The 24,359-nt window shown below is 40.2% G+C and overlaps 1 protein-coding gene across 2 annotated transcripts; it reads right to left on the bottom strand.

The window, feature by feature from the left end:
* Positions 1-7,854: 7,854 nt before the first annotated feature.
* pigs (phosphatidylinositol glycan anchor biosynthesis class S) lies at positions 7,855-23,232 on the bottom strand. Of its 2 annotated transcripts, NM_001112953.1 has the most exon segments (13): positions 9,596-9,899; positions 9,955-10,937; positions 12,261-12,471; positions 13,685-13,785; positions 14,700-14,845; positions 15,029-15,143; positions 15,753-15,895; positions 17,375-17,609; positions 18,656-18,747; positions 20,482-20,571; positions 21,297-21,408; positions 22,778-22,917; positions 23,016-23,056. In NM_001112953.1, coding segments are annotated over 12 exon segments (1,695 nt in total). In that variant the 5' UTR covers positions 23,050-23,056; the 3' UTR covers positions 9,596-9,899; positions 9,955-10,661.
* Positions 23,233-24,359: the final 1,127 nt, after the last annotated feature.

Genomic DNA, 24,359 nt, shown 5'->3' with positions numbered 1-24,359 from the left:
ACTTTCCAATCAAAAGCAACCAATCAGGGAGGTGCTAACTAGTGATGAGCGAATCTGTGCCATTTCACTTCGCTGAAAAATTTTCAAATCTTTTAAAAGATTTGCAAAACGGCGAAAATGTTGCGCATCATTTTGTATGCATGTGACAATTTTTTTGACTCAGGTGTCAATTTTTTGATGCACGGCTAATTTTCTTGCCTGTTTCGTGAAACAATCCGCCAATGGCAAAATGTGGAAATTCGTTGTGAATCCATGCCGGGCAAATTATTTCGCCCATCACTAAACAATAAAATAAATAAAACAATAAAATATCACTAATGCTTAAAGAAGTAAGTCACCTTTAAATTTAACTTTGAGTATGATATAGACCAGGGGTGGGCAAACTACGTCCCGCGGGCCACGTCTGGCCTGTTGGTCTTTTTAATCCGACCCGCCAAGGATTGGAGTGTCTCGCTTTTCCTGACAGAGACCGCAGGCCGCAATCTTCTGTCTTTCAGAAAATCCTGACTCCACAAGTCTCTTCACGCAAGACTTGGCATCAAGACTGCATGTAAGCGCAGCGACGCAAAACTCCAACTGACGAGCGGAGATGGCACTGGCCCAGCCCGTCTGTCATATTGTAGTCAATGTGGCCCCTGAGCCTAAAAGTTTGGCCGCCCCTGATATAGACATTGATATTCTAAGAGACTTCGCAATTGGTCTTCATTTTTAATATGTTATGTTTTCATTATTTTGCTTTTTGTTTAGCAGCTCTTCAGTTTGGTATTTCAGCAGCTATCTGGTTGCTAGAGTCTCATTTACCCTAGCAACCAAGCAGTGGTTTCAACAAGAGACAGGAATATGAGTAGGAGAGGCCTTCATAGAAGATAAGTAAGAAAAAGGAAGAAAAGTAAAATTGTAGCCTCATAGAGCAGTTGTTTTTTTGGCTGCTGGGGTCAGTGACCCCCATTTGAAATATGGAAAGAGTCAGAAAAGTAAGGCAAACAATTTATAAAAACTATACAAAAATAAATAATGAAGACAAAATTGCATATTTGCTAGGAATAGGGCATTCTATTCGTAATGGTTAAGGCCACCATCTTTATTTTAATGTGGCGTGTGAATGTTTCCTTTTATTTTATGGTCTTTAAGTTTTAAAATCATTCTAAGTAATTTCTACCAATCTATGAAATGGTTCATGTGCACTTGTGTTTGGTTTGTGTGAGTGTGTGGGGGGGGGTAGCTTCATGCTATAGTCAATGAATAGAAACTGCTTTATAAACGTGGTGTACATTTCTTTACAATTAGAGACTAGAAGAGAGGTGGAATTCTGTGAGTTGATGTACATGCCACTGGGCCAATTTAAGAATTAGGTTCTTGTTTAGGTGAGAAATCTTGAAATGGAGGAATTCTTAATCTATTTTACCACACTATTTATTTATATTGTACTTGCCTTCAACCTTCAAGAGGGGGTTGGATGGCTTCTTAGCAAGTGAGGGAATACAGGGTTATGGGATATACCTGTAAGTTATTTTTTAACAAGGGGGGCAATCACTTTTTCACACAGAGCCATGTAGATTTGGATTTTTTTTCTCCCTTAATAACGTAAACCTTTATTTAAAAACTGCATTTTGTGTTCAATTATGTTATCTTTGACTAATAGTTAACGGTTTTTGATGAGCAGAAACATTTAACCCTTTAAGTGCCAGCCGAATTCGTCATTTCGGTTCCCCCCAGTGCCAGACGTTTTTTAAGCATTTTGTACTCATTCACTTTAACAATGTTTTTTGGTAGGAAAACCTCCACGAAACTAGGGAAATTATATATCGTTTTTTTCGTCACTAATTGGGCTTCGACATACATACCAAATTTTATAACTTTTCTGGAGATATGATGTGTATTTTGGGTGAAATATGTAAAAAAAAAAATAAAATTATGAAAAATTTCTGTATATTTTGAGGTTTTTTTCCATAGAAAAGTTAATTTTACTCACTTTTTTTTATTGTTTGTAAAAGCCCTGATACTCCCAATTCCAACGATACCAAATATGTGGTGGTACCCCACAGTTCCTGTCCAGAAGTAACCCCCAAACTAAAGCAATACTTAGTACAATATCACACCAGAACAAAGCAGAAAAGCGCTTGTAACAGTTAATGCAGCATAACTTATATGTAAATCTAAAATATCCCCTCATGTTTGGTATCTTTAGAAACTACAGACCTTCAGGTTTCTAGGTGCAATGTAGTTTTCACTCAAAAGCCAAATACCTTTTGTCAGTGCATTGTGAAATTTGGAACTTTTTATGACATTTTTTTTTTTTTCTAAAACGTAAACTTGGATCAAATGTGGATTTGACAAAAAAAAATCTCATAAAAATTTTCTAACAAAGGCATATTTGAAAGACAAACTTCTCCTGAATAAAATGATGCCCCATATGTATGGGTGCACATAAAGACATGGGCACCAAACACTCCAAAGCAGGGGCAATGCACAAGGGCAATTACAGCTAAAAATGTGGGGGCTGCGCTCTATGTGCACTTCCTGCAGTTTTTCAGTGTTAACCCCCCCTACCTGTGAAATAACCCCCACAAACTATATATTTCTGAAAAGTGCACACCTTCAGCTATTCAAAGACACCACTCTTCTCTTTCTACATGGAAAATTGTGGCTGCAGTCCCTTGCAGAAGTAAGCGCTTTGGTCAGAAATCAAGGAAAAACCAGATAAAAAACCTAGATTTCTCCCCAAAATCTCCATGGCAACTACCAAAAACTTACTAAACATCAATCTGCAAGTTCCCCTGAATAAAACGATACCCCATATGTATGGGTGCACATAAAGACGTGGCCACCAAATGCCCCAAAACAGGGGCAATGCATAAGGGCAATTTCAGTTGAAATTTTGGGGGCTGCGCTCTATGTGCACTACCTGCAGTTTTTCAGTGTTAACCCCCCCTACCTGTGAGATAACCCCCACAATCTATATATTTACGAAAAGTGCACACCTTCAGCTATTCAGAGACACCACTCTTCTCTTTCTACATGGAAAATTGTGGCCGCAGTCCCTTGCAGAAGTTAGCGCTTTGGTCAGAAATCAAGGAAAAACCAGATACAACCCTAGATTTTGGTCAGAAATCAAGGAAAAACCAGATAAAAACCTAGATTTCTCCCCAAAATCTCCATGGCAACTACCAAAAACTTACTAAACCTCAATCTGCAAGTTCCCCTGAATAAAACGATACCCCATATGTATGGGTGCACATAAAGACGTGGCCACCAAATGCCCCAAAACAGGGGCAATGCATAAGGGCAATTTCAGTTGAAATTTTGGAGGCTGCGCTCTATGTGCACTACCTGCAGTTTTTCAGTGATAACCCCCCCTACCTGTGAGATAACCCCCACAATCTATATATTTACGAAAAGTGCACACCTTCAGCTATTCAGAGACACCATTCTTCTCTTTCTACATGGAAAATTGTGGCCGCAGTCCCTTGCAGAAGTCAGCGCTTTGGTCAGAAATCAAGGAAAAACCAGATACAACCCTAGATTTTGGTCAGAAATCAAGGAAAAACCAGATAAAAACCTAGATTTCTCCCCAAAATCTCCATGGCAACTACCAAAAACTTACTAAACCTCAATCTGCAAGTTCCCCTGAATAAAACGATACCCCATATGTATGGGTGCACATAAAGACGTGGCCACCAAATGCCCCAAAACAGGGGCAATGCATAAGGGCAATTTCAGTTGAAATTTTGGGGGCTGCGCTCTATGTGCACTACCTGCAGTTTTTCATTGATAACCCCCCCTACCTGTGAGAACCCCCACAATCTATATATTTCCGAAAAGTGCACACCTTCAGCTATTCAGAGACACCACTCTTCTCTTTCTACATGGACAATTGTGGCCGCAGTCCCTTGCAGAAGTCAGCGCTTTGGTCAGAAATCAAGGAAAAACCAGATAAAAACCTAGATTTCTCCCCAAAATCTCCATGGCAACTACCAAAAACTTACTAAACATCAATCTGCAAGTTCCCCTGAATAAAACGATACCCCATATGTATGGATGCACATAAAGACGTGGCCACCAAATGCCCCAAAACAGGGGCAATGCATAAGGGCAATTTCAGTTGAAATTTTGGGGGCTGCGCTCTATGTGCACTACCTGCAGTTTTTCAGTGTTAACCCCCCCTACCTGTGAGATAACCCCCACAATCTATATATTTACGAAAAGTGCACACCTTCAGCTATTCAGAGACACCACTCTTCTCTTTCTACATGGAAAATTGTGGCCGCAGTCCCTTGCAGAAGTCAGCGCTTTGGTCAGAAATCAAGGAAAAACTAGATACAAACCTAGATTTCTCCCCAAAATCTCCATGGCAACTACCAAAAACTTACTAACCATCAATCTGCATGTTCCCCTGAATAAAACGATACCCCATATGTATGGGTGCACATAAAGACGTGGCCACCAAATGCCCCAAAACAGGGGCAATGCATAAGGGCAATTTCAGTTGAAATTTTGGAGGCTGCGCTCTATGTGCACTACCTGCAGTTTTTCAGTGATAACCCCCCCTTACCTGTGAGATAACCCCCACAATCTATATATTTACGAAAAGTGCACACCTTCAGCTATTCAGAGACACCATTCTTCGTTTTCTACATGGAAAATTGTGGCCGCAGTCCCTTGCAGAAGTCAGCGCTTTGGTCAGAAATCAAGGAAAAACCAGATACAACCCTAGATTTTGGTCAGAAATCAAGGAAAAACCAGATAAAAACCTAGATTTCTCCCTAAAATCTCCATGGCAACTACCAAAAACTTACTAAACCTCAATCTGCAAGTTCCCCTGAATAAAACGATACCCCATATGTATGGGTACACATAAAGACGTGGCCACCAAATGCCCCCAAACCGGGGCAATGCATAAGGGGGGGCTGTGCTCTATGTGCTCTACCTGCAGTTATTTAGTCTAAACACCCCCATACCTGTGAAATAACCCCCGCAAACTATATATTTCTGAAAAGTGCACACCTTCAGCTATTCAGAGACGCCACTCTCCTCTTTCTACATGAAAAATTGTGGCCCCAGTCCCTTGCAGAAGTCAGCGCTTTGGTCAGAAATCAAGGAAAAACCAGATAAAAAACCTAGATTTCTCCCCAAAATCTCCATGGCAACTACCAAAAACTTACTAAACCTCAATTTGCAAGTTCCCCTGAATAAAACGATACCCCATATGTATGGGTGCACATAAAGACGTGGCCACCAAATGCCCCAAAACAGGGGCAATGCATAAGGGCAATTTCAGTTGAAATTTTGGGGGCTGCGCTCTATGTGCACTACCTGCAGTTTTTCAGTGTTAACCCCCCCTACCTCTGAGATAACCCCCACAATCTATATATTTACGAAAAGTGCACACCTTCAGCTATTCAGAGACACCACTCTTCTCTTTCTACATGGAAAATTGTGGCCGCAGTCCCTTGCAGAAGTCAGCGCTTTGGTCAGAAATCAAGGAAAAACCAGATACAACCCTAGATTTTGGTCAGAAATCAAGGAAAAACCAGATAAAAAAACCTAGATTTCTCCCCAAAATCTCCATGGCAACTACCAAAAACTTACTAACCATCAATCTGCAAGTTCCCCTGAATAAAACGATACCTATGTCTGGTTGCACATAAGTACATGGCCACCAAACCTGAAAATGCATAATATTGGGGCTGCACTCTATGCACCCCTTTTTTTTTGCCTGCACCCGAATGAATGGGATACGCTCGGGTGCAGGCACATGTAGCCGATATACGCATGAAAACGCGTGAGAATGCAAAGTCTCGCGTTTTCATGCGTATATCGGCTACATGTGCCTGCACCCGAGCGTATCCCATTCATTCGGGTGCAGGCACAAGTAGCAGGCGTAGGGCTGAATTTTCGGCAAGCGTTTTTCCACTTGCTAAAAAAATCAGCCCTACGCCTGGTGTGGCATCAGCCTAACCCTTGGCAATAGAAACTACCAGAACAATCTTAGCACCTCTGGACCTTTCTAGAACAACTGAAATCAAATGAAGTTAAAATGGAATAAAACCACTAAAAGCAATCAAAGAACAATAGTTGCAATGAAATCGGTAAGAGCCCTGGATCCACCAATGTCACTGCAAAAGCAACCTTTTTGGGGGCACTAAACACACAAAGAACAATGCAAAGATAAAACACCATAAAATCAGTAAAATCCACTAAAACCACCTAAACCAACAGAAGAACAATAATTGCAATGAAATCGGTGGTCAGAGCCCTGGATCCACCAACGTCACTGCAAATTCAGCACCCAATAGCAATAAAAAAGTTACAGTGCAATAGAATAATTCAAAAACAGAAATCAATTATGAAAATGCCAAAAAAACACTAAAATGCAACCAAATAAATCAGATAATTATAGAGCAAGATCAGAAATAAAGTTTTAGTAAAAAAAAAAGACTGCCAAAGAAAGCAAAGAAAGAAAGAAAAGAAAGAAAGAAAAAAAAAAAAAAAAAAGTGTGTGTGTAAGTGTCTGTGTGTGCTTGGGAAAGTTGTAAATAAGTGTGTATGTGTACAAAAGTGTAATAATGACAAAGATAGAAGAAAAAATGGAAAAAAAAATAAAAAAATTTTTTAGACAGTTGAGATAGAAATAAGCAAAATAAACAGTGGTAGAGAGTTGTAGTTCAGCTTACCCAAGGCAGGCAGGCGATCAGGGGCGATAAATCCAGCAGGAAGGCAGCAGGGGAGCTCCATCCGGTCCAACGTGCGCAGCAGGAGTGAGGGAGCCGACAGTAGGCGGCGATATTTAAAGGGACAGCAGTGGACACGTCATCAACGCGTGCCCACTGCTGTCATTGGATGGAGGACCCGATCGCCGGCGCTGGGGGACCGGATCGGTGAGTATATGTTCCTCTGCTCGTTGCCTAGGGGGATCTGAGGGGTTTACAAGTGCTGCGCTGCTTTAAAAGCGAGCGCAGCGCTTGTAAACCCGACAGTGCCATTGGACGTAGATTCTACGTCCCAAGGCACTTTGGTCCTTTAGTGCCTTGGACGTAGAATCTACGTCCCATGGCACTTAAAGGGTTAAGTGTGACAAACATGCAAAAGAATAAGAAATCAGGAAGGGGGTAAATAGTTTTTCACACCACTGTATGTAAATACAGCGATAAGCACTTACAGTAATGCTGTAATGAGTCTTCTATCAAAAGAAACACAGGCTTTCTTGTCTCTTTTTTTTGTAAACATGATTTTCCAGTGTCTGACTTTCTCAATCAGAAATATCCTTAATTCCCCTGGCCAGAGTCTGCACAGCTCTCTTCTCTCTCCTGCTCCCCCCTACCACAAGAATGCTAAGAACTCCCGCCCCCTTCCCTTAGGAATGTGTGATCTGAGCTATAACGACTAGAGATGCAGGAAGGAAGCTACTTAAAATGGCAGCTGCTATCTTAAGCAAATGGAGAGAGCTTCTAAAGCGGTTTACTCAGGTATGGTAATGGTTTCTGCAGAATAAATATAGTGTTTTGGTGGCACTAATGTGGCAAATTTATTGGCAGTAAAATGCCAAAATGACTTTCCTTCCCCTTTAACATAAATTAGCATGAATTTACCTGCAGCAAAAAGAAACAACTGTTGTTTGAGTTGCTTCCACCCAATCACAACAAATAAAATCGACTCTCCTCAACCTGCATTGTGGATTATGTTGCCACTGCATGCTGTATGTTAGCTGTGGAGAAATTGTTACAATTTGTAACATCAATGTTTTAGTACCTCCTCCCCCGCCAGGATTTCAAATGATACAGAAAGAGAAGAACTGTTTTGCAGCTGGATTTCAGCATAAAAAATGGTATTTATTCATAGTTTTTGAGGAAATAGATTACAGTGATAGGTATATTAGGTGTTTCTGTGTTGTGTGGGGTTCTTTAACAGATTTTGCTTTGGAAGCCGGATTTCCCCTTTAAAGTCAGGGCCACTTTTAGGTACCAGTGGGCCCAGGGCAAATATCTCTTTGCTGGGCACCCACAAGCCCAAGAAATTTGTCACAGAACTACACTAAAGCAGGTAAATTTATAATAAGGTACTCATCAAACAGTACATTCTCCAGAGGCACAGCAGCTGAGGATAGCAGGTACTAGAATTACTGCCCAAAAAACAGAAATGCTTGCAAGGCCTTACTGAGGGTCCAGACTTGGAACCAACGCTTCCCCATTAGTGGTTAACCTTTTTTGCACCACCCTGCCGGCCCTCTTTGATGTCTGTGGCAAGTTCAGGTCAAAGAAATGTCTGCACACTATGAATTCTAAAAAGGTGAGGGTTGGCTTGGTTTCCTTGTGGTTCACTTATCACTACTAGCAACTACACATGCTAGGTTTAAAAAAAAAAGAAAAAAAAAACAAACAACCTGTAAGGCTCAGTTTAACCAGCCAAGCCCTGGTCTACTCAGTATCCAATTCACATTGATTAAGCCTCATCCCGTTTCAGCTCCACAATTCAGTGCTATCCTTCAAAAACTGCGGTTTGGACCCATATTAACAAATCAATATGCTTTAATCATCCATATTCCAAGTTATAATCTGGGCGAGTCACTGATCAAATAATCACGAGGACATGAATTGAAGAGCTGTAAAAAACCTAATTTTTTAGAAAAACACAGGGAAAACTGTAATTCTTGGGCTTGTCTCTACATAATGCGCCAATAACTAGAGTCCCATAGTCCCTGGGTGCAATAGTGTAGCCTCACAGCTCAAACACTATGGGCCCCAAACCATCTCCAGTTACCTCAGCCCACAACCTTAATCCATAAATCTCTCCCATTCCTGCACATAACATCCTGAACGCTTCTGTTTTATTTTCCTTTCTAAATGTTTTAATGGTGTTACTCCACTCCATGATACCCTATATTTACAACAACAAAAATGGTTGCAATTTTGCTTTCTCCTGCGCTAAAGAAAATATAATTCCCACTTCTTTATACTTCTTTTTCACAGCACTGAGGTGCCACACAACACCACTCTCATGGAATAGGACTCCTTTATGTAAACAATGTATTTGCCTATTTGCTCTATTAAACCCCACCAACCACAATCAGGTCCTCAGGCTAACACTTGAAATTAACACCTTTGAATTGAATTTGAAACTTAATACAGAGAATTGGGGCTGAACACTCTGGAAGTGCAGCATGTATAGTGCTTGCATATCTCCACAAAGTTCCATGTAGTGCATAAAGTCTCAATATGCTCGGCCTGGTATCGATGTGTGCAAGAATACTGGAAGCTAGCGTCACACATGTGATGCACAGGGTGTTTAACCCATTTATTAACAGCCACAGAAAGTGACAATTATTACGTTTTTGGGGACAACCCTCACTTTGCCAGAACATTGTGGGCTTTCAGGGAAACCTTGAAGAAAAATATGATTATTTAAAGAACAGGACAAAACCTATAAGCACCTTCAAACTGAAATACAAAATTAGCCCTTGGATTTAAAGTATAGTGGCCCAATGAATAGTGACAGTCTATGGCCTCTTACAGCATTTGCCAGACTAGTCCTGTCTATAAGTACTGCCACAGAAAGCTCAATTTAGTCTGAAAATATTTCCATATATAAACAATAGAAGTTTTGCTAACCATGTTTATTTTATGACCCAGCCTGGGCTCTGCCAGTTTAGAAACACAAATTCACTTCTCAGCCTGCCTCTGTGCATTCATAATAGTTCATTTTTCCAGTTACCGGGGTTTACTGGCTTGGTTGTGGTGCTGGCTTTAAAAACCCTTTTTTATTCTGCCCATAGCCAAATATTTACCTGGAAAAAAAATCTGTTTGTGGAATACACTATTTACAAACATTTTAAATATAACAGGAGATATAAAGGTTAAGGGTAATGTCTCACAGAGAGATTAGTCGCCCAAAATGCCTTTCCACCAGCAACAAAGGGAATCGCTGGTGGAAAGGCCTACACATTGCTTTGGTTTTCCAAAGTCGCACAAAGGGGGAAATTTTCATGACTTCGCCCGCGGTAGCAGAGATCTATCGCGGGTGACTAATCACACCATGGGACATTACTCTAAGGGTAACTAAGGCAGGCTCAGCTATGATTTCCAGAACAAGACTTTACCCAAAGGCAAACTTATTGTACAAGTTGAACAAGTAGTTCAAGTAGACATATAATAAATAAATGCACAAATATACACATATATCGTAAATGCAGTAAGAGGCCTTGGTTCCCTGAGATTATGTTGTTTGTTTTTAAGCCTCTCTGTGGGATTAAGTAGAAATAAGTGACTCGGGTCTGGACTGGGAGTCAAAATAGGCCCTGGCATTTCCAGTACACCCATCTTAAATGCATCTTAAAGCAGCCCCTCTGGCATTTGTCAGAATCCACAGATTTCCAGTCTGGACCTGGAGTGACCAGTTTAGGTGGTGGTACAGGTGAACTGCATGCAGGATAAATTAACATGCAATGGCATTAATATTCTCACAAGCAGCGACGTGTTGCAGGGAAAAAAAAACAAAATCTACTTTTGTATCAGAAGAATCCCCTCAAGAGTGTCTACTGCTTTAAGAAGAGCTGCAGTACAACTTCCACAATGTTGTAAAACAGCCAGACATTACTGAAACTAAAAAATTAACACAGGCAATAGTGTTCTCTTCCTAGAAGTCATAGGGTAGTAATGGTAAAATCTTCATTCAGTTTTTAAGGGCTCCTTTTTGCTTTGCTTGTATTCCTTGGCAATCTTTATGAGAGACAAAAAAATGGGAACAGCCATGGGCAAGAATAAAGGAATGTAAATGGCAAATTTTTGATCATCTGGAAAGTACAAGAGATGAAGGAGAGAGGGGTCAAAAAATGCCTTCTCAGAAGAGCTGATTGCCTCCTTGCTTGCTTGAAATGCCGACTCTAGCCGACCTGCTTCTAGCTCAGACAAGGCAGTCTGAACCGAGGACACTGCGTGATACACCTGGGCAAGAGAACAAAGGGGATTAATGTACACATACAGCAGGGTACAATGACATACCCTGTATCTCACATAAAGGTGTGAAATATCTGCAAGGTCACAGGTATCTGTGTTTTGTAAAGTAAAATACTATATGGTAGTAAGTCTACACCTAAGTCTAAAGTAAAGAAAGCTTACTATTACAAGGGAACATGTGACATTTTGTATTGACCTTTTTTCATGAAAAAACTATAAATCTGTAAACTTTCAGTACATCACAAAAAAAATAAAAAATTCCACTTTGCCTTTATGGTTAGCTCTAAAATGAAAAAAAAAAACAAACAAACTATCAAGTACTCAGTGTGGGAACTCAAATACAATCTATGGCTTCTATAGACAGTATGAGTGTGCACACCCATCCTGGAAGCTGTGTTGCATGTAGCAGCAATGGCTGCAGAGCGGTGGCAAGCTGCTAAGGAGACCACCTTTATTGTACACTAAATGACCAAAAGTACGTGGACACCTGTCTGTTCAACATCTTCAAAACCAGAAGGTATCAGTACGAAGTTGTGGTAACACGAAGTTTCTGTACTATACTAGAAAGCTTTCCACTAGAAGTTGCAACATAATTGGTCAAATTGGCCCCCATTCATTCATAAAAAATTAGGCACTAACATAGAGATCAGGCCAGACTCACACTGGCGTTCCAATTCATCCCACAAGTGTCCAGCTGAGTTGAAATCAGACCTTTAAGCAGGTCAGTCAAAGTGTTCTACTCTCATGGATCCAAACCCATTCTGTATGTACCTTACTTTGTGCCTGGGGTTATTACCCTTTTGAAACTAGAAAGGACCGTCCACAAACTGTTGCGGCACAGTAGAAAGCAGAGAATTATAAAGAATCTAATTGTATTATAAAGAGGCATCTGTGTCACCATTCATGATAGGTGTAGCCTTACTAGCCAATTCCAATAATTCATAGTGTTGGTGTAGCACTATACAGTAAGTATATGAAAATGTTAGGGTTAAATTATACAAATAAACAATGTGTTTGTGGCAGAACACCTACTCCAGTTTACCTGTGCTCATACTATTTATTTAGCCCTTTTTTACACCATGCTAAACAAGATATATTTGTATAGTATGAGTAACAGGAAAGCAGCATAAACAATACCATTCTTGTAGGCTTTATCATATTCAGAAGGCTCTGAGCTTGTGGCAGCTGCTAGTGAATTAGGCTGGATTTACTTGGCTGCTAATTCTCTGCAAATATGAGGATTGTGTCCAGGGCTGGCAGTCTGTGCACATTTCACTTACACAAAGCTCTCAAGCATATTACTGCACTTACCTCAGAAGCAACAATATCATTTATTACTATGTTGCCAATCTGATCGAGCAGCTGAGCCAAAGAGGTTAATGTGGTAGTTACTGTAGCAATATTTTCTACCACTCTAGACCAAAGGAGACTGTCTAATTCCCAGTCAGTCAGACCCTCGTTTCCTGGGCTTTCAAGCTGGTAGTCCTCTGGCACAGCGGCCTTTGTAATACCTAATAGTAATCTGGTGGAATACAAAGACATACAAAAAGATTAGTTTGGATTAGAACATGGTGTTAATCAAATATCCTGTATTAATGGAGACATATACCCTAAGAATTACAATGTAGAATTAAAAAATGATGGTACTGGTAATTTTTAAACTGCTAATATCATGTATATGAAACTTGAGCTCCCATGGAATGGCAAAAGCCGAAGTAGGAAGCTTCTCCTGATGCTTCACTGCTCATTTCTCTCTATGGTGTCTCAAAAAAACAATAGAAATGAGCAGGGAAGCATCAAGAGAAACTCTTGTGTGTAATAAGGACCTTACACTGTAAGATCCGCTTGGGCAGGGACTTATGTGAACGATGTATGGATTGGCAATCCTTGGATTCTGGAAAATGCCAGAGCTGCTGCTGTAAATGTCGTAGACTGTGACTATTGGCCCTGTGCAGCCAGGCCCGGATTTGTGGTGAGGCCACAAAGGCCCGGGCCTAGGGCAACACAAATTTAGGGGGGCATGCAGCCTGCCGCAACTACATTTTTAAATTTGGCTCCCACACGGAGCAATGGGGACCTCTCCCCACTGCTCCTAATGGGACCTTAAACGTTTGCGCATGCGCACTTACGCTCGCAGCCTGAGGGAGGGGAGGTGGGGGACGCTCGTTCGCGCATGCGTACACAGGGGGGGGAGGGGCGACCAATGGGGGCGGCCACAAGACAGATCCGGCGCTGCGTGCAGCTGTTGGGGGTCTGTGTAATGCCAGGGCCTATTTTGAATCCCAGTCCAGAGCTGGCCCTATGTCATATGTAAGCACTATATAAAATTAGGGATGCACCAAACCCACTTTGCTAATTAGGATTCGGTTCAACCGGGACCGTGGATTTGGCCGAAACTGAATCCTTCAAAAAAAAAAAACCCTGGTTTCGGCCCGAATCCCGAACCGAATCCGGGATTCGGTGCATACCTAATATAAATAATAAAAAATAATAATTGTGGTGGGAGGGATTTGTAGGCTTAAGTTGCCCTTTAGCTGTAGAAAAGGAATGTACAAATTCAGGTCCAACCTTAGAGGTGGTATGATTATAAAAAATATCTTTGTCTCATCATCTGAAAGGCAAAAAGCAGCACTGGTTACAATTATCAGACACAATGTCTTCTGGTTAGAATAGGGTAAATAATAATTAGCACTAGCATCATCAATCTTAGCAACTTACAAATGCCTATTTCTTACCGCAGTTGTGTCAGGAAAACCTCCATCACTCGCACCATGTCAATATCAATGTGTACCGGGAACTGCAGCTCTCCAAGGTTTCCATAATCAACATTATATATCTAGAAACACAGACATAGACAATGGTTATGACCTGGAATTTTTCTTAAAGAGAAGAGTAATTAGTTCTTTGAAATCATGATTCCTTAGTTAGGCCTGAGCAACCAAAACTGAGACTGCAGCAGTTATCTAGATTTTAGGCACTGACTGTCTCCTATATAGAAATGCATTTCTTCTATGGATATGTCAGGAAACTACAGTATATGCTCAGAAAGCTTCTCAAGCAACTGATATCACTGCAACTTGCAGCTCAGCAGTAAAGTGTGACTGAAGTTTATCAGAGCACAAGTCACATGACTATGAAACCCTGGGAAATGAAGAATATGGTTAGCCCCATGTAAAATTCCAAAATTAAATTAAATATGTTTGTGCCTTTAAAAAACAGATTACAATGCAGGATTGTCATAGTCATAGTCAAACTGTTGGAAAAGCACTAATGTTTTCTCTCGACAGTATTCCTTTAATGTGCTACCTCTCCTATAGTCCCACAAAAGCATGAATATACAGTATTCAGCCATTTTACAACTGTAACTATGGCCATCAATCTATGAGTGGCCCATCTGCCCTGTGATTTGGCCAATTAAATTATGGTGTGAACAGACCACAGCAGATAAAGTAAAAACCATATTGACCAGTTGGTCCTTTATGTATGTGGGTGTTATTGGCTAAAACAGTTTTGCAGCATCCACATATGTAGCCAAATGGTACAAATATTTGAGCTTTTCTGTTACCACCTGTAAGGTATCCCAAGAGTGGGCCAGGTGCGATCAGCTATACAATAACTGCAAGTGCTTTTATAACTACAAGTCATATAAAGGCATCAACAATTTAATAAACAGGAGCCGACGGTTGCAAAGTACATAAAAATAAATCTATATTTCCTACTTCAGGAAACACAGCTATGAGCAGAACTTACCATGATCCCTCCCCAACGGGGGCTGTGAAACGCATTTGTAGGAATTCTACTGCCATCTTTATCCTGGATGTAAAGAGGAGAGTGGGAATACTCGGGAACGTATAGTAAGAAGTTCAGCACTGGGTACAGAGAGGCAGCACTGGAGCCTGCACAAGGATAACCATGCGAGATAAAAGTGTGAATAATACAAATAGACCAATAGATTATTTTTATTTAAATAAATTATATTGTATAATAAATTATATTGTATAATATATATCTGCATGAGACACATCTAATTAGGGCAGCTTATGGGTTTATAAGCAGTTGTCTGAACTCAGCACCCTTACCTAGCCGAGCCTCCACTGGGTTAATGACATGAGGTAAGTTGTGCAAGTTCAGTATGTAGCTTGATGTTGATTTCTCAAAGCGAGGTGTGACCCCGAGCATAGCATAATATAAAGTCTGAAACACAGAGAAATGACATGTTCATCAATCATTTGCTTTCTGCCTTGCAAGCTAAGGAAGTCCCCAATAAATAATTTATTTATGAGCATGGATGCTAAATAATGTACAGTACAGTAGCTCATAAACCTAATATGATACTCGCTTTCGTATTTAAACTGGCGGGAGACTGCTGTTACTAGGTTGTTAATATGATAAAAATATATAATACAAACTGTAAACTATTTGTAAATTTGTACTATTTATAAATTTATGTGACTCTTCTATTATAAAACCATAATTCATAACAGGCATCAATCATTTGCCTATGATTAAGTGTGTCTGTGAACACAAAATGTGTAAGGTGATTATGGTACTCCAATAAAACTATTTTTAATTAATTCTTCCTGAAGATTTGCTCACTGAGTGCCTGCTTTTTAAAAATGGTGATATCCACTCCCATAACTGAAGGCTCAGATCAGCGCACCTGAACCTCTCCTCCTTTTTAGTGAGTTGACAGACATATCCTACAATCTTGACAAATCATTAACCAAGTTCTTTGGTAAATGGCAAATACTTTACAGGTTAGAACAATATAATTCTGTGCTGCTGTATCCACACAGGACTAACCTGTGAATCCATGGAGAAGTTAGCCACGTTTTGCAGCTTGTCTAAAAATGGCTGAATATACTGGTCTGAAGCTGAGCTTATGTTCCAATTTAGGTCATGGGATTTGGGATCTGGATTTAGCAAGCTGAATGTAATTTCATACCCTGAAAAACAGAATGGATGTCATTAAGCCACTATATATCTATACATAGTTGAATGTGCCACAGATTGTAAAAAAGTTTCCAAACATTACTGCAAACACCAGTGGCTTATCCGTTATTAAGCGCAAATGCCACAATTTAAGGACAGAGATGTATCTTCCTTTCTTGACCAACATATAAGCAATTTCTGCAGCATTCTACTTCCACCTCTGTCCAGTAAGTCTCACTGGCTTAGCAGATTTTAGGAACTAGTTGTCAATGGAAAACCCAATATAAACCAATTCTAGAAGCATTGAAATGCTTCTGAAAAGCAAGTAAAAAGCTATGTACCAAGCCATATTACAGTGAACTGGATGTGCTAGGCGTGATGCATTTAATGCACAGCTCAAAGTCATTGCATCTAATTTACAGATGTTTCAGATTTCCTTCCTAAAGGGAGGCAATCCATGTACAGATTTTATTTGTCTTCCAACGAATGTCGATTGAACGTTTAAATTCAACAATCTAAAACCAACATTCAGACTGAAATTATGGAATAAAGCCCTAAAAATAACAAATCAGATGATCTTCTGAACATAAAATAGTTGGCAGACACTAATCGTACAAAAGTGATTTCCATTGTAGGTCCCCCAAGGATATAACCAGATACACAAAACATGTAGATTTTATTGTTATCTGACCGATCATCATGGTACAAATATTATCGGGTTGACAATTTGGAGTCCCCACACGGTCTGAAAAATGCACAAAAGATTATACTGGTGCATGTTTGGCTGGCTTAAGGCTAAGGAGGTTGCTTCAGGCTTTGTCAGCTTTTTTTTTTTTAATTCAGCTTTTATAGTAAAATAAAGATCTCTCTTTACTGAAAATATAAAGGGATGACAAACAGAAAGAAGGTGTCACTGCCTAATAATTATAATGAATTCCCTCTTGACCACACCTAGTTGAAATTGTATTTATTCAGAACTGAGTCACATTCTCCTAATAAAGGGATTACTAATCAGGACTTGGTGCAAGCACGTTACATTATTTACAAGAAATGTTTTAAACCCTAAAAGCGTGGGAGAAAAGGGAAGACCGGAGGGAACAGGAACAGAAAAGAACAGCAACCAACATGGGCATTATATATATACTCAAAATAAACTCTCTCAAAGGACACATAAGGAAATCTATTTGTTCTTTTTTCCCCCACATATAAACCTCCCTCCATTGTCACTGATGAGCAAAATGATCATCAATGAAACTGCCTATAAGACGTTCATTGGTTCAAAGACCACAGTTTTGCCATATTGGGATGCACAGAGCAAGAATCTTATTTGGATCTGCACAAATGTAAAAGTTCTGTTTTCCATGTTTTGCTTTTAGACATTTTTTTCCCCTGAAAAATCACAGACAAAATAAAGAGAACTGTCATAGATCACTTTGTAAAACGAAACAGTGATAATTGCCAGTGTGCCACACTTATGTAGGAGAGGCTTGTACCTGCACTCGACTTAAATGCACGCCTGCTATTTTCAAAGTCTTCTTTGCTGAACTTGCCAATGGGAATCCTATCAGACAGTGCTGCCGTGACTGCTTCATCCGTAAATGACATGGTTTGAATGACATGCTCTACTTTCTTGTAGACAGTGTTGGCGATGTCTTCAGAACCCAAAGATGTACTCAAGGCACACCTGACTAATGCGATGCGATGCTTTCCAATATAAACTCTGATTCCCTGAAAGCAAGAATTACACTGAATAATTCACATATAAAGATATTGAAATTGAAAGTAAAATTTAACAGTCATGCTGAAGTGATTTTCACAGAATTGCCTGTAACAAAAGAACAGGCAAGGCAAACAGGGTGCAACAAATGCATCTAAAAACAACTGGTATGCTGAGCACATGTATTTCATATCAATAATAATACTCTATAGAGATATTATATATATATATATATATATATACACACACAAAAATTTTGGGGAAAAATGCCTCCAGATGGATAAAAAAATATGGGGGTCTATAAAATAAAAGATAAAACCTGCATACATCAACTGGCCAGTATCATAGCATGCAATCTGTATATTCTAGTACTAAGCCCAGGTATCATCATTCGTACAATAGATATATCAAAACAGAACCTAGCGGCCTGTAGGGACACCTTAATTGGCAGTATGGCTTTGAATAAGCTGTGTTCCTATTTATAAGCGATAGGTAACCCTCATACCATGGTCTCAATTGAAATGTAGTGCCCTTACAAGACAATGAGCAGTTTTCAAAGCGTGTAAAATTGAAATAGAAATGCGTTTCATGTTCTTTTAATAATTTAATACAGTTTTTTAAGCCTATAACCTTAGGGCTACAGCTCAGGCCTGCATGGGATGGGTATGGCTGCAAATTTGATCTAAGAAACCTGTGGCGATACCCAGCATTTTCACTGTCATTGCTGAGAACTGGTGAATTATTATAAAACCCTGAGCTGTAGCCCTAAGATTATAGGCTTAATACACTGTATTAAATTTTTAAAAGAACATAAAACGCATTTCTACTTCAATTTTACACGACTGCTTTGAGGACTGCTCATTGAGTCTCTCATACATACTGTTTCCGAGCTCAAGGCTCATGCTCATGCTCATTTTGACTGTGTTATGGACTTTTCTGTTTTTTCAGAACTAAAACTATGTTTACTCTCTTAGTTTTGGCTCACACTAAATTATATTACAGATCTTGACAACGGGTTGTTTCCCGATATGGTAAATGATACACGTCTTTTATTTACCTTGGGTAGAAGAACAGAAGATTCTGGTAAAATGAAGATAGTAATGGAACCATGTGCTGTTTCACCCAGCTTCTGGAGAGCGTTATTAGCATCTGCATGAGGGAAAAAGAAATAAACATAAAAAAATTATAAATACATACATGGCCGCCATCAGAAACTTTGTGTCTCCGTGCAAGTTATGTATATGGAGGCCCCCCACAAACACAAGTGCAGTGCCAAAATTTTGTCCCCGCCCCTTGTGTGTGCACATTATAAACGCTGATGTCCCCTATAATAAGCAGTTCAGAAAGAGTTTCATTAATGTGCTTATTAACAGTCAGTTCATTAACAGTCAGTGGATTTCCTACCTGCCACATAAGTTTTTACACAATTTAAGTAAATTGCACAAATTTAGTAGTGGTTCATAAAAGTAGTAAAATAATTTGTTAATAAGTCAGTCTTTTAACTGGCAGTCAGTAGAGTCTATACGTAGGTTATACAAGTTTCTTTGAAAGTAAAGTAAGTGTTTGCACAAGTTAAGTAAATTGCGTAAGTGTAAGGACCCAATGATGTTGCTTGGAGCCCAATAACTAGTCATTCCTCTGCTGAAACTTCATGTAGGAGGCACTAATAAAATGCAGTAAATAGCTCCCAAAATAACCAGCAGATGTTTCACTATAATAATCAGTTCATATAAATAGTTAAAATGAATAAATGTGCTAATTAGTCAGTCACTTCATTGGGGGGAAATAGAATGTACCTTTAAGTTGTTTAATTCATTGGTGGTGAGTGGAGTTTGCCCCTTCTCTGCATTGTCTTTTGCTTGTACCCAAGTTACCTAAGTTTCTAGGCAAGTAACGCCAGGTTTCTAGGCAAGTTTTGCATAACTTTCGCACTGCGACCAGGCCCCCTTCCCGAAGCAGATTTTCATGTGGCCTGGCACAAGTGTAACCCTTCTACCCCCCCCCCCCCCCGGTGGCAGCCCTGAATACACAGGTTTCCTTTCACTACAAGAGTAAGGCTAATGCCATGAAAATCTGCCCCAATGTTGGCATCATCCTTCCTCCTTGCTTGCACCTGGAACTACTGTGTTAGCCAGAGTGCAGGCACGAGCATTGGATTTTGCATACGCAAGCATTTCCACACAAAATCTGACTTAATGGTTCCGGGTTTTTTGTCTGGGGTAACATACTGGGCATAAGAGAAAGATCCTAGGATGGAATCTTTAAGAAAGGACATTCATTAAGACTGTAAGAAAGACGTTTTCACTATAATGATGGGAACTATTAAATGGATTTAACTTTCCAAGGGTGTGGTATAAATGAGATGAGATAGGGCCCCTGCAGACACAAGAACATTTTATTGGGAAGTCAATCTGGTCCCAGCTTGCAGCATACATGCTCCTGGTTTGTGATTAAGACCAAGGTGCCAGGGACCTTGGTAACAAAATTTCTTATCAAAAACTCAGGCATTCAGTTTGTTTACAAATTGTTCACAATGGCTAGTATAATAATCACAAGTGCAGTTTCTTTATCAAATAGGTTTGACATTTTGCACAATTTGCCCAAAGAAAATGATGATTTTGTTGCACATCACTCCCCAGCATTTCTCCGTATTCCGTTTCACAATTGTATTGTACTAATACTAACTAACTACTAATACATATAGGGTTTAATGGATTTGCAAATCACCCCATTCTTTTTATTTACATTTTACACAGTGTCCATAGTGTTTTTCTCTGGATGAAAATAAAAGTGCTATGTAAAACAATAATCTTATTTTACCAAACATTTTTTCTCCTCTTGGAAAATGGGTGGTAAAGCATTTTATTAAGAAACCACCAGTACCTTGCAAACTCTTCAGACCAAGTGCTTCCTCCTCATCAACGCTTGTCCTTCTATACTTGAACTCATAGTGACGGGTGATACTTGTCTGAGCTGATTAAAACAAACAAAATTAACTGGAAAGATTATACATGTATGGAGCACACAGTTTCCAATCAACAGGAAATAGATAAGCAATGAATACTACAGGGGTATAGCTTTATTATTATGAATGCCAGTGTCTAGAACAGGTATCAGTTTTCTGGAAACCCATTATCCAGAAAGATCTGAACTGTGGGAAGGAGAAATCCTATGGACTCTTATTTTAAGCAAATAATTCTAATGTTCAAAAATGTCTTTTTTTACTGTAATTTACTTTATGGTAGCTATGCTGCATGAATCCATATTGGTGTCAAAACAATCCTACTGGGTTTATTTAATCTTTAAATACATTTTTAAGGTATGCAGATCTAAATTAAGGAAAGACCCTTATATGAAAAAGCCCAGGTTCCAAGCATTATGAATAAGAGGTCCAATACCCATACTCCAGTGGCATTTATATGTTTCTTAGGAACTGTTAATTACTGTATAATCAGGCATTCCAAATGTCCTGTGGGCACTATGTATTGGACTTGGCTTCTATAGATTTCTCTGTATTTGTTCTGTCTCTTTTTTTTTTAGTCCTTTATTTAAAAGGAATATGAATTGCCTTATTCCCAATAACTCACTCTTGGTTATAAATAAATATCTATTTCTTACAGTGACGCCCATATATGCCATATATGACTTTGCCTACAGAGACAATAATAAATATATGTCTGCTGAAAACATTTACTTACCATTTAGTACAGTCTCTGTCTCCTTTAAACCAGTTGAGGGAACGTTCCTTTGTTGCTCTGCAGTCAGTGTTGCTTTCCCAAATATTATCTCAATTGGCACAGTAAGATGGAGCTAATTAAAGAACAGCATGACAACAGTTACAAAAGAGCCCCTTAAGATTGCAAGTCCTTGCAGGCAGGGTCCTTATTGCCTACTATACTGGTTTGTAGGTATGTACAGTGCTGTGGATATTGGTGTGTACCCTTATGTACAGTGTTATGGGGGGGAAAAAAAAAACGCTGCACTCCGTATTTTCTAATTTTCTCAGCGGCTGAAAAACACCCGATAACATCATCCATAGAAATAACTTGAAAAGACTCGAAGCAAACCACACAATGTGTAAATACGCTAGAAAATGCCTTAGCACGGATTTTTCAAGCGTTGGCCGAAATACGCCAGTATTTGCACAGCAAGCTATTCCTATGTATACACAAAGGCAGCTGCCAGACCTAGCGGAAATACGCTGCGTTTTTTGCTATTTCGCACTATTAGCACCATGGAAACGGGATTTGCTACGTCACCAGTACTAGGCTGAAAAACGCCATAGTCAGGGGCTGTGTGGCTTGTGCGGCGTTTTTAGGCTGAGAAAAAACGCAGCGTAAAAACGCCACGTGTGGCATCAGCCTTAACTGGACCCTCGTCCATCATTGAGTGCATTGCCACGGGGCTCACATAATTAAATGATGTAGTCTGCTATAAAACACACCCTATCGCTTTTCTGTCAAAAGACATAGTTGTTCTCCCATGGAATACAAAGACCCTAAGGCAGGGATCCCCAAACTTTTATACGTGTGAGCCACATTCAAATGGAAAAAGTTTTGAAGAGCAACGCAAGAATTAAAAAAAATTCCTGGAGGTGCCAATGACAGCTATAATTGGCTATTTGATAGCCCCTATGTTGACTGTAAGCCTACAGAAGGCTCTGTTTGGCAATTACACTGGGGTTTATCAAAGCTTGTCTCCTAACCAGAAATTCAAAAATAAGCACCTGCTTTGAGGCCACTGAGAGCAACATCCCAAGGGGTTGGGCAAGCAACACATTGCTCACGAGCCACTGGTTGGGGATCACTGCCCTAAGGGAAGGTTACCAGATCACTGGAAAAACCAGGGAAAATGCAGCCAGAAGGGTTTCACTGATTGCAATTTCATTTAAACACAACCAACCCTGCAACATGCATTCATTAGATGCGTCTATGAATTTTCAAGTGATCTGGTAACTCCATCCTAAGCTTAAACCAAGCTTGCATGCAGCACTGTGTATACAGACCCAGGAACAACTCAATGCACTCCATTATGGCAGCACAGGGAGTTGCATATGTCAGCAGTTTTCTGCCTATTGGGAGACCTTGATCTGGCTGTCAATAGGGATGTCCAGATTTGTAGTTAAAAAACAGCAGGGTGGGAAACCTCTCGGCTACTTGCCCCTATCCCAGGATCTCACCTGTAAGGTTTCCAGCCCTCTGATATCGGAATAAGGCAGAGAGGCGCGGTACGTTTCGGTAGTTTTCCACCACAAAGGAAGCCCCAAAACGGCAGTAATCAATGCGATTGAAATCGCCACTTTCTTCCCCCGGGAAGCCTCTTTTCAGAAAACAAGAACAAATACTCAGTCAGCTACTGCGCCACATGTATACGGCGGCGCGCCTTCCCATACACTGAATTATAACAGCACCACTTACCGATAGCATCAAAACTTCTGACGGGCGCCGCCATGTTTGCTTTCTTCTTCCGCCTTGTCAATGCGGCTAGTTGGTGATTTGCAGAAGTGTAAGCCAATCAGGCGTCAGAAAGTTTCACGTTAACCAATCAACGGTCGCAGAATATTGTAGCCTCGAATTGTCACGCAGAGTCTAGGAAAGCTGTAGGAAACCCAAGGCGGTCTGTAAGGCGGCTCATTTTATCAGCCGCTTTATTTGCTAAAACAGTGTAGCCAGCTTTGGACTGCGTTTATGGCGTTGTTAAGTGTTTAATGTAGTGTAATTATCTCTTTACACAATTATCAAGTAGAAGTATACTAGAATTATTGTTGTACCACACAGAGCAAGTCACACTTTTTTGGAATGTTGAATTGAAAACTAAATCCCCCAGCTATTACTTGCTTTTTTAAGCGTTGTTCTTACCTTACATAATACTAGTGTAAATCTCCCTGGGTAAGTGAAACTGGATTGGAAGGCACTCATGTTATGTCAGTGGGCGGGGCTATAGAAATAAATGTAGGAAGAGCCCCCACTTCCTCCAATGCGTTTTGGTTAGTGCCCCGGTTCTAAGTGGAAGATTACAAGTTATCTAGCTTTGGTTGCCTCAGGGGAGGAGGGTAACATTTTTGTGTGGAGATACTACCAAAATAAGGCTTTCCATCAGCAAACTTCTAATTATATAGGCATACAGGGTTTGTTGAGGAAACTAAGCGTTTCCCAATTCTCATAACTCCCTGCCTACCTACAACATTTTACAAATGTCCAGGACCAGACTGTCTAGACCAGGGGTAGGGAACCTATGGCTCGGGAGCCAGATGTGGCTCTTTTGATGGCTGCATCTGGCTCGCTACTAAATCTTAAATAATAAAAAAAAATAATGGGGGTCATGGCCTGCGCTCGGCGGATAGAAGACATGTTCTAAGCCTTCTATTCGCCAAGCGCAGGCCACGCCCTCCTCTGCATTACATCCGCATCCGGCATCCTTGGGACCCACCCGACCTTGCCCCGCAGCATCCGCGGCCAAACATATTGTATGGCTCTCATGGAATTACATTTTAAAATATGTGGTGTTTATGGCTCTCTCGGCCAAAAAGGTTCCCGACCCCTGGTCTAGACTCTATGGCATCTCACAGAAGCCCCTCTGGCATTTGCCAGAATCCACAGATTGCCAGTCCACCTAGGGACCATGTTGAAAATTTTCCAACAATGCACTTACCAGTTTGTAATACCCTGGGCACCCCTTCTCAATCTGACCTGTTCCGTGGGCCCAATTAAATCTTTTAAGCTATCACTTCTCTCTTTTGAGGGTGTTTTTATAATCTTTTG

This window comes from Xenopus tropicalis, chromosome 2, assembly GCF_000004195.4.
Source record: "Xenopus tropicalis strain Nigerian chromosome 2, UCB_Xtro_10.0, whole genome shotgun sequence".
NCBI classification, from domain to species: domain Eukaryota; kingdom Metazoa; phylum Chordata; class Amphibia; order Anura; family Pipidae; genus Xenopus; species Xenopus tropicalis.
This window is presented reverse-complemented; position numbering and strand designations above follow the sequence as displayed.